Source organism: Metopolophium dirhodum, chromosome 8, assembly GCF_019925205.1.
Source record: "Metopolophium dirhodum isolate CAU chromosome 8, ASM1992520v1, whole genome shotgun sequence".
NCBI classification, from domain to species: domain Eukaryota; kingdom Metazoa; phylum Arthropoda; class Insecta; order Hemiptera; family Aphididae; genus Metopolophium; species Metopolophium dirhodum.
This window is the reverse complement of record NC_083567.1, coordinates 6259595-6271704: the sequence shown is the minus strand read 5'-3', so window position 1 is coordinate 6271704 and position 12110 is coordinate 6259595. Positions and strand designations below refer to the sequence as shown.

The 12110-nt window shown below is 31.0% G+C and overlaps 2 protein-coding genes across 2 annotated transcripts; one reads left to right on the top strand and one right to left on the bottom strand.

Moving 5' to 3' along the window:
* The first annotated feature begins 5219 nt into the window (after positions 1–5219).
* On the top strand, positions 5220–7226 carry LOC132950295 (proteasome subunit alpha type-5). The gene is made up of 7 exons (XM_061021688.1): positions 5220–5377; positions 5920–6010; positions 6105–6258; positions 6338–6516; positions 6601–6762; positions 6848–6994; positions 7058–7226. The coding sequence occupies exons 2-7, from the start codon at positions 5942–5944 to the stop codon at positions 7133–7135; spliced, it is 789 nt and encodes a 262-aa protein (XP_060877671.1). The 5' UTR covers positions 5220–5377; positions 5920–5941; the 3' UTR covers positions 7136–7226.
* Positions 7227–8978: 1752 nt separating this feature from the next.
* On the bottom strand, positions 8979–11027 carry LOC132950275 (LHFPL tetraspan subfamily member 3 protein). Its single transcript, XM_061021628.1, has 3 exons — positions 10233–11027; positions 9924–10166; positions 8979–9854 (listed from the first exon to the last, which is right to left on the bottom strand). The coding sequence occupies exons 1-3, from the start codon at positions 10648–10650 to the stop codon at positions 9643–9645; spliced, it is 873 nt and encodes a 290-aa protein (XP_060877611.1). The 5' UTR covers positions 10651–11027; the 3' UTR covers positions 8979–9642.
* Positions 11028–12110: the final 1083 nt, after the last annotated feature.

Here is a 12110-nt window from a genome sequence, read left to right as displayed (position 1 = left end):
AATCTAGCTGGTACTTTTGGGAGCAGGTCAAAATTTAAAATTCCCAATAGTTTTCAAAGCTTATTTTGAGCTGTTTACGGATATATCTACTCAGTTTCCAACTTTTTTATGTTTTTTTTTATGAATGTCAATACAATGTTATTTGTTGAGTAAAAAAAGCTTGACAATTTAATGCAAAGCTCCTACTATATTTTTACAATGACATTTAAAAAATATTGAAAATCCTAAGTCACAGTTTTTTTATAAGCATTTGAAGTTCAAATCTTGACAAAATAAGGAAAAAACACGAAAATTAGCAAATTATTTTGAGTTAGAAATTCATAAACATTTTCTTTTTAAATCTATGATTTTAAAATGTAATACAAGATTCTTCATAAGTATATCTACTTTTATCAAAAAAAAAATTGTCTACAAGAAAGTCAAATCAAATTTTTATGAGCGTTTGAAGTTCATATTTTTACAACATTGGATATTTACCCGATTTCTCATGTAGCGATTTTCTTATTTTGTTGTAAATCAAAAACGAACCACTATAGATGCGTGAAGATTTGACTGAATGTTTATAACGTGCAGGGAGCTGCTTGTGATTGGTTTGTCGGTCGATTGTTCGTGGATTGGTCGGATTTTAAAAAGCAAATCTGTGCGACTGTTGTCTGTCCGAATTTCCGATCGTTGGGACGCCTTACGCGCGCGACGCCAACTGAAGGACGAACACTCGATGGATTGTTTCCAAGCAAAGGTCAGGCTGTGTCGCGACCTATTACTTTCGTTTGAAGAAATACGGACCACGTCATACAATGTTTGTACTCGAAAAAAGTGGCTATGTATGCGATGAGTAGGACACAACGTGACGAAAATGAATTACTGATGGACCTATTGGTTTGGGAAAGAATGTACGCGTTGCTAAACGCCGCAGGGCCGGTACAAGTGAAGACCAAAGAATCTGTTAAAAATGTTGAACCTCAGCGTAGTTGGTCTACTGCCAGTGGTAGTGACGAAAGGAAGTCACGGAGACGGACGGCGCCTGTTGCTGGTTCACGTCTTTCACAGTCTTCAGTGTCTATTGAAATACTGCGATGAATTAATATGAGGGCTAATCCTGTGGCTGTTAGTCGACTTTCACTTGTACTATTCCTCAAATACGACTTCAATATTTTTAGAGTTGAAAATGATCTTTCCGATGATACTGTTGATACCGGTAAAATTACTAATATTGACATCAAGCACCACATATTTGGAAAAAATCAACGGATACTTTATTGAAAGTATCAATAGCAGACTTTTGACACTCATTCAGAGGAACTTTTTTCCATTTTTCTATCCATACTTTTAATTCTGATTCAAATGTATTGTAACTGGGTAAAACATGTTTATAAAAGTCTATACATTTTTCAAAATCATTATAATTAGGTTTAAATTTGTTGAGGAGATTTGGAATCAACTTTTGTGCTCCAGAAATAATTTCATTGTGCTTAGAAAATCGTTCTATTAACTGATTTTTAAAATAATCGATGAATGGTATAAATATTGTTCGTTTATAATACTGTTCCGGTGATTCAGCTGATGTATTACTACGAGACAATTAGGAACAGAAAATAGGAACAAATTCTAAAAAGTCTTCTATAATAAAACCATTATCATTTATCAATATATATCTTACTCACAAAGATAGTTGTTCGATGCCATATATATCACAGGTTTCATCTGCCAAAATAGTAAAAAAATTTAATTGGTTTACTTTCAACACAATTTATTTTTGAATAAGAGAACCTCAATACCACATATTTGTATTATTTCATTTTGAATTATGGGACTAATGTAAACTAATGCTTCCCCGATGAATTTATCAAATTACTTTTTAGTGTTAAATCACCACTCGATGCTCGATATCTCAACAAAGCTCGAAAGTGACGTCATTATTATCTTTTTCGCAATTAAAAATAGGCCCACTACCGTCGTGGCCTCTCATTGCTAACTTTTGACGACCGCAAAAAATAATAGTTTCTATTATTGGAATTAGTTTTAAGCAATTTTCGATAACTTGAGTTTTTTTAAAATAATCTACTTGTGTAGCTACATTAAATGTTTTATTTTCTATTATTTTAACAAACTCTCCCGCTTTTAACGTTGACAATTTATGATAGTTAGCATTTGAGTGCGTTGTAAAACATTCAAGAGCATTTTTCCAATTAATAAATGGCTTACTAACTAATCCACCGTCTTTTACAGAGCTACCTTTTCCCAATGTTTCATTTGAAAATAATACACACATTTTACAAAACGCACCTACTAATTTTTTTAAATATACTAAGCAGGAAAAACGAGTAATCCAAGATAATTGAAATTTTAATTTTCTTTTTGAAACTACTGGAAAGTTGTATTGGGCTGCCATGGTTTTTTCAATAAATCACATTTAAGCTTATCGTCAGATATATTCTTGTATTAATATATAAACCAATATCATAAATTTCAGTTAAGTCATTTAAATTAGTTGTATCAGTATTACTTTCAATTTCGGTGTTATTAATATTATTTGATGAACAAGGAATGTCATCATTATGATTAAGCTCGATCATAGCGGTTCTTTTATTAAATTAATTTAGTAATGAAGGTTGTGATGTCATATACTTGGATACTTGATAGTTGATTCTTACTAGAACTTGATACCTTGTGGCTTGTTGGATCGTTACAGAAATATTATTTTTCGTAATGATTAAATGATACACAATTTCACACGCGACTAGCACAAAGGGTATTGAGGCAGGTTTTAGAAAGTCATATTTTAGAATGCCGAGTTTTAGAATACCAAGTTCTAGAAACACTGTTTTAGAATTAATAAATTCATCTAAATTATAATTAGAATCATCAACTATTTATTTAACATTATAATATTATTTATATTATAAATCATTAAGATCAGAAATGTGGTTTGGCTCTTTCATATTTGTTTTCTTTGCCTTTTAACAATTGATTTAGCTGAGCATTTTGAAATTTTAGAAGCTATAATATTTTCCACTTATGAAATTGAATCTTGATATAAGAACTTGGTGTGTGTAGTTAGTCTCAGCGGCCTTTCTTTTTATGACATTTTTAATTTTTTTACATTCAATTATCTGTGAAATTGGGCAATGACAGTGATCGGAAATACTAAATGGCTTACCTTTATCATCGGATATGTGTGTGTGTTGGCAATCATAGTAGTTTGGAACTTAGCTGCATAGTCGTGACATCTCCAATAATAAACTATTTTTCCATCAATTGTACGGTTATAAATTTTATTGAAAACTTATAAAAACCCGTTTACATCTAATATATCATGTTTTTGATGAGTCGATTTCATCAACGTCAATGTAATATTAGAAATTGTATTTTGCATTTCGGCTAACAATTTATAAAATTGTATGTAACTCTACGTAGTTAACGTAACTCTACGTACGCAATGTTCGGCACTAGATTAAGACTACTTTTTGATATTTCTCGTATTCGACCAGATATAAAATAATCATATTATATTATATCAATATAGAACCATAATTCTACGATAGTTAGGGGGGGGGGGGGGGTAAGAGTTCAACGTGGATGAGGCTTCCCACTTTTACCCAATTTGATGAGACCTTTTGAAGAATACCTAGTCAAATGTGCATTTGGAATTATGGTAAAAAGCACAAATTAAGATATACAGGATACGGAACGGAAAGGTCTAGTCAATGATTTTCTGAATCCACAGTTCGTTTCGTATCCTGTATATCTTAATTCGTGGTTAAAAGGTTTAACGTATTTGAAAATAAAATGCTAGTCACACCGGAAAAAGCTACAGAAATAACTCAGGCGATTTGTGTACTTAATAATTTAACTATGACTAGGGAAGCTAACATTATTGCTGAAGTTCATAGTCAATTTGAAAATAGGTAGTCGTGATCAAATGGAAATTAGAAACACAACTACCGTTGTTAATCATAATAGATGTTCCATAGCAGCTATTCAAGAACGAAATAAATTTATGGACTACTTCAATTCAGAAAATGACTCTGTCCCTTGGCAAGACAAATATTTAGTATAAAAATAGATATAAAGTGTTATTAATAATTAATTATATTACAATTATAATATTAATAATATAATTATTTATTTATTTAAGTGTTTTATTTTATATACTGTATAATAATGATAAAATACAAGATTTAATACATTTTATGCTATAATATTTAATATCTAGTTTAAAAAAAATTATTTTATCACCTGGAGCTTTTAATAAACTATATATTTCTGTCCACAATGTTTCTTGAATATCTCTATGACTCTATCAGTTATTACTATGTTGTTTATTTTTATAGTTTTAAATTGATGATCTTTGTTAATTGTTGGACTAATCAGTAATCACTAATGTAATTAATGTTTCCAGATCAAAAGTTTCAGTTGCCGTATTGTAGCCTTTGCCTTTCAGGTGTCTTAAAGTTAAAATAAAATAAGATTTATATTATATATTTCTTATTTTTTTACAAATACACGCTATGTATAAGAGTGTTTCAAAATATGGTTAGAGATGTAGTTTTTATATGTTATACAGGGTATAGGTAGAAATAATCTTTATAAATACATTTTGAATTTTTTAGTCTTATTGTTTTTAGTTTGTTAAATACAATTTAAAATTAAAATAATGTATTTTATCTACATCAGTAAAATGTTATTTTAATGTATAACTAAATATCTACTACTTTATCTCTAATTTTGATAATTTAAATTAATTTGAATACCTAATATTCAAATCTTCTTATGGTTTTAGTGTTTTTGGACTACTACTAAGGTAATAATTATGATAATACATCATACAAAACTAATAATACAATATTCATACAATATTACAATAAATTACAATTAATTAATTATTTATTAATTCGTAATTCGTGTGTGGTACTGTAGACCCGTAAGTATACACATCTTCCCCGTTATAATAGTTCTGAAGACTTGCACAAGATAGCGCCTGTTCCGCTTTCAATCGCGAACGTGTGCTATCCAAAAAAAAGGTATACTCGTCTATGAACTACGGTCCTATCCACGGTCTTCTATAGAATATCTTCAACAATATATTAAGACCGTGGTAATATGAATCCGGATCTATATAGTGTCCGTTTACCAGTATAGAACAATTTATATATAGATAGAATTTTATCTTAAACCGTATCCCTGCTCTATTCTCTTTGGTATTTTAGGTTAGGTTATCATCACAAACAACGAAACTACGACAGAGTGATACTTGTGATAGTGAATTTTTACCTAAAGCCGCTTTTGCAAGTCATACGGACATAAATACAAAATACGGTTGAATTGTTCATAATATTGTTACTTGTTAGTGTTTTACGAAGTTAAATATATTCAGGTGAGCATTCATTTTTAATTATTTATTTTCTGTATGCCCAAAAAAATAATTAATCACGTCATGACAAAGATAAACTTGCCCTAGCTACCTATGCTTGGAAAAATGTATTGAGTAATTTTGCTAATTACTTCAATCTCTATAGTAATCTAATAATGAATAATTTGTTACCTAAATTTTAATTGTGTATGGAATCATATTAGTAGATACTAAGCCCCAAAATAGCCTGTGTAAAAATTAAAAGTATTATTTTATTTATACCTTACACTTGATAGTTCAATTTTCAAACAAAAAATATAGGTAATGAAATATGTTAAGCGAATAGTAATCATTTGTAAAATTTGTTCCTAGTAAATAATATGTTGTAATATAGGTATGTCTTGAAGTAACCTACATGACAAAAGCTTAAATTAACTTATTTATATATTATGTACTCAGGATTATGTAACTATTTTTCAATATGATGTTTATAAAAGATATATTTATTTAATTTAAAATACCCGTATAAGATCACTAAACATTATATTTGTTTATTTTAATTCCAGACATATTTTCAAGTTTTTAATCATGTTCTTAACACGTTCAGAATACGATAGAGGAGTAAACACATTCTCTCCAGAAGGCAGACTATTTCAGGTAAAAATTTAATTCTAAGTTAAATAATGCAGAATATAGTATAATAACTATAACTTTGTTTCTCCAAATAATGAATATTGTTATAATTTATTAGGTGGAATATGCTATCGAAGCAATTAAATTGGGTTCCACGGCCATCGGCATTTGTACACCCGAAGGAGTAGTATTAGGTGTAGAAAAACGAATCACTTCTCCGCTAATGATAACTAGCAAGATAGAAAAGATCTTTGAAGTTGACAAGCACATTGGTATGTAGAAAACCTGAAAACGATAAAATAATTACTACTAGATTATTATACTATAATAAAAATACTGAATAACTTTCAGGTTGCGCAGTTAGTGGGCTGATTGCAGACTCTCGTACAATGGTTGAAAGGGCTAGAGCTGAGTCACAAAACCATTGGTTTACATACAACGAACAAATGAGTGTTGAATCTGTTGCACAAGCTGTATCTAATCTAGCCATACAATTCAGTGGAGATTATGATAGCAAAGAACCAGCAATGGTAAAATATAAAATATTATCAAAGCATTATTTAAATGAGTATTTGTTGTTAGTTATAATATTAATAATAACTTTTTATTTTCAGAGTCGTCCATTTGGTGTTGCAATTATGTTTGCAGGTATTGATAATAATGGTCCACAACTATTTCATTTGGATCCATCGGGTACATATGTTCAGTATAATGCTAAAGCTATCGGATCAGGTAGTGAAGGTGCCCAACAGACATTGCAAGAAAAATATCACAAAGTACACTATTACGATTTTTAAAAGAAAAAAAAACGAGATGTAAGTAAATTGTTATTATTAATTATTTATCATTTCTATTTCTTAGTCTATGGGATTAAATGAAGCTATTAATGTTATTCTGAACATACTGAAACAAGTTATGGAAGATAAACTCAGTCCTACTAATATCGAGATTGTTACTGTGACACCTGATAAACTGTACCACATGTTGGATAAAGATGAACTTCAAGAGGTTAGTAATTGATCACTATAAACAAATATATTTTATAATCTATTAATTATTTTGATATTTTAGGTGTTTGATAAGCTTGTACCTTTCCCAGAGGACACCAAGGCTGGTTCATCAGCTGCTGTTTCTGGAACTGTCGCCTAAACCAAATTTTGGTCATAAAATTTAAATAATTTAATCATATTTCATTGGTGTATGTCACTTTGGAGAAAAATTATACATTTACTATTTTTCATATGACTTGTATTTGTTTTAAACATTCTTGCGGGTTTTTTAACCAAATAATGTTACATTGGACATTTTTCTGTATGATTATACTTGGATTATATTTAATATAGTATTAATCAATTGATTTCTTTTAAAAATTCAAAATTATTTAAAAGAGCTTGTCTACAGAAACAACTATTAGTTTACAAAAACAATAGTTAAAACTTTTTCAATTTTTCTTATTATTAAATTGTTTAGCTTATTAAAAGCTTAAATGTAAAGACATTAAAATGAAAAATATAAATTATCAAAATCAAACTGATGTATACTCTGTTCAGGTAAGGATTAGACCATTCGTCCGACCAACGTTTTGTTGGTGCATCCCCATCACAAGCCGGACACCGGTGAGAGGCTAATGTATAGGTTAACTGTATTATCACACTTGTTTGATTCCACTCGCATGTAACGTTTACTCTTGCAATTATCACACATATAATTTGTTTATATATAATAATATTCTTTTACAAATTATTACCTTTTTTGTTTGTATCTTTTAATTGTGTATATTTGTTTAATAACCGCAATGTCTATATAATTCTCTGCGCAGACAACCGATGACTGTAAGCCAATCACAGAACACATATTCATCGCCTGGGGGGTCAGACAGTGATCAGCAGCTCAGTCTGCGTGCGCGGAAGCTGTTTAATCTTAACCTGAGTAGAGTATAAAAAATATAATATAATGCAGGTTTTTATTGTGCATTTTCCTAGAAAAACTTCTTTTATTTCAATATCATGATTTTAACAATTTTAAATTACTTACTGTTTTTCTAGATTTATTATATTAAAACTTTCAAGTTGTACATTTTGTCAACCTGTGTATGATATACTTTTCTTTATTTCTTGGAACTTTATCTATGGAATTCAAAATGTGCATATTAGTAATTTATATGACAGTTTACATTTATAATAAACTTAAGACTTGAATTTGGTTTAAGTGAATAAATATTAAATAAATCTTCCCATAATATAAAGCAAGTTTATTTAGAGAAAAATTAATTAGTTTATGAACTGAATTCAATATATTTATGAAAAATTCATATTTTAAACATACTTACTAAGGCCTGATACTTGTACATTTATTTAACACTATGTTTTTGTAAATGTTTAACAAGCATTTTTATTTGTGATGTGAAGATTGCTTGTATTATTATTATCGTATGGTATGATATGGAAGTGTTACGACTATATTCTGTGCAGAATAAGAGAGGTACTGGGAGGCCAACTTGTGTGCGCGAACATACACATTACGAATGCAAAACCAGGTGGTTGACTTGGTAGGAGAAGCATCTGATAAGAACCAGTCGCTGCCCAATACCTATTATTCTGAATTAAGTATACATACATTTCTGTAATTCTCGTAAATTTTTTTATTTGTTTGGCGTGTTCCTAGTCTATTCAGGGAGACTTCGTAAAGTATTTATAGAAATATTTAACTGTAGGTAATTTGTAGGCACAATTTTCCTTTACAGAGCCCATATGCCTATTATAATGCAACTATGTGAGTAGGGCATAATAGTACAAGTGTTAAGTAACAAGTAAGAGGAGGTTTTTTTTTTACTAATTGCGCTACTGCAAGTAATACCTTACATTTTACTCTACTAGAAAACCTGCATATCTAACTAGTAAAACAATAAAAATTGCTAGTCATATTCTTTTTCTATTGACTTGAAAAGTTAACATAATATCTGATCAGAACAACAAAAAAAGTACATACATGATTATAATTACTAATAAGTATAGTATTTTATTCTCTACCAAGTAAAATAGTTATAATAACATGATTCATAATTAATATACGTATAAAAATACAAAGAGATAATAGTTTATAACTGGATGGACTTCATAAAATAATATTCATTGTTTACATGTCAAGTGTTAGTTTAAATAACCAAACAAATGAAGATACTGAGATTCACAATAATACTTAAAAATATTGGACAATTTGTTCAAGCATTGCTTATACATTTTAAATATAAATAAAATAAAATAGTTGAACATTTAGATACGCCCAAAATTTGAAATAGTATTAATTTAAATAAAAAATAATTACATTTCTAAAGGTCCCCACACACTGCAGCGGTGGCGTTAAATTCTACTGTCTTGGCTTTGTGGCTGCGGTGAGTGGTGAAATGTGTCCTGCAGCAATTCAACGCCACCGCTGCAGTGTGTGGGGACCTTTATCCTTTAAAAAAAATAATAATATATAATTAACAGTGGAAATAATTTCACATCAACATACTACTTTTAATTTAATGGCTAAAATCTTTCAAACTAATAATTTAATGTACATACAAATATGTAATAATGGTTTTACCCTGTTTTATCTTCTTAATCACTAAAAGAGCAAAACTTAAAAGTAAAATATTTTTTTCTAGAAATTCCTTAGAGTTGAAAATTATGAATACTAGATGAAGCATACTCCGGTCTGTACATGGCACCTTTATGAGAGCGACCCGTCCTATTAGAAAATTCAGAAAACCGATCTTGGTCCATCATTGGCTGTGGCATCAACATAACTGGTTGCAAATTCAATGACTTTCTAGAACCAGCCATTGATGCACTACTGTCACCTAAATATCCGCTATTGAGCTCACCTAAAGAAAAAAAAAATGTTTTTTTAATACTATTTAATTATCTATATTATTAAAACATTAATAAATTACCTTTGCGCAATGTTGATGCATATAAGGGTTCTGGTTGAAGTTTTATGTGCCTAGTGGCTAAAATAAAAGCCAAAGCGGATAGAATAAGTGCATCCACACTTGCAATGATTGCTAATAAATATGCCCAACGAAAATTACAGTCGCCAAGACTGTAGCTTTTAGCCTCTGGACCACATGTTTTCTGAATATGTGGTGAATCCCAGCCCATTGGAAAAACAACAATGGATGCGATCAGACACCCAGCTAAATATGAAATACATAAAAATTAGGCAAGTAGATCGATTAATATTGTGAAAAAAAAATGCGTACCAGATAAAACATGTAGCCATCCACAAATAAGGTACACTGTTGTCGATTGAAATAAGAAGAAGAACAACAACATCACCACAATAATTATAGCAATGCACACAGACACACTGCCGAAAATTGCCGCCACTCTTATGGCTACACTTGGTATGTTGGACAGATCTTCCAGTTTTCCCTGGCAGTCCTCGACAGCAGTCGACACACCATTGCCGAAGTAACAGCTGCTCCATAGACCGAAACGAGCAGGATTTTCGGACGTTGTAGTGTCACCTATCCATTCTGGAGTGATGAACGCCACTGCTACAATTATTGCGTAGCAAACAGTAAATATACCCCACAAAACGCCAACCGCTTTGGCGTTACGCACATAGTTTGTAGCGTACATCTGCGACGAGTCCACATATTCTATTTTGGAACCCATTTCTCAAACAGATTCCAATCGGATGAAAGTCGCGCAACGAAGTGTGGGTACGCAGTGTTATGGCAAACACGTCATATTATTGCCTATAGTTGGACTCACCGTTACGGAAAACGATTCAAGCAGAAATTGAATGGTCCAGTTGCCGTCTCGTTTCAGTGAATTTCAATAATTGTTTTGGTTATAATGGACTGTGATACTCGGCGCTCAGATACGAGACCCACTTATTTTCACATAATACACACAATATCGTTACACATAATGACGGTGGGGACGTACACCACGGCTCACAAACAAGTTGACCACAACTACAAGACGATACAAGACTAAAGAGTAAAGAGTGCACGTCTCAGTGAAGACGTCTACCAGAAACTATATAGTCAGAAGTTTGATAATAGATTTGGTCGAAAACACGGTAAAACAATGATAAAGATTTGATAAAAAATTTCATGGAAGAAGCGCCTCGAAGGCTCCAAATATTCAGTTTTATACATATTAATACATATTATGTATTTAATATTCAGATCTTCGATGAATTCCATAGAAATATAGATGTCTGTGATGAACTCGGTTTTAGCAATTTTAGGTAGATGGACCCATGTCCCCAAATGCCAGGGCTAGGATTCAATTAATTAGAGGCCCCCACAAAGTAAGTACATTTTTCCGTAAGATAGTCAATCTTATGTGGGCCCTAAAGGCCTCCACAACTCTAAATCTGGCCCTGTCAAAGGCTCTCACAAGTGGTGGGGGGGCAAAGGACCCCCCCCCCCCCCGAGGATTTTTGACTTTTTGACTTTAATATCAATATCACTATAACTATTATTATAAGAAAAAAATAGAATATAAGTAATTCTTAAATCTTGCCCCGGGTGGGATTTTATCCTGTGGGCCATATAGAAAAATAATATTGACCCATAGATATATACAACCATTGTTCTGTGATACAACAAGTCTCTTCCTTATCATCGAAGTCGGCCTCCATTTACAAAGCAGGCAATGTTTACAAAAATATATTATCACCGACAAAGTTCAAAGGTTCACCTCACGCATATTCTGCATTCTGCACATCAAGCGTTTCGGTGGGACACTCGTCGCTTATATTATGTATTTATGTGCTTCAACCATGATTTAAGACATAATTATATTGACATATATAATATATAGGTATATTATATAGATTTTATAATATCTTAGTTCATGGCTTCAACCTTCAAATTGTTTACACGAGCGCGTTAGGAAATGTGCATCTATTATAGACTATAGTATACCTATACACGTAATAGTATATTATGATCTAAGGTTCAGATTAAAATAATACATGTATGGCATAAGCCATAAATAATAATAATCTAATAATGGCGGAAATATCTCAATGGAAAGAAACCAGCATTTTTAAACTTTTCTGAGGTCTTTCGATCATCCAGCAACCAGTTTTAGAACTAAACAGTAAACTAGTAAACAGT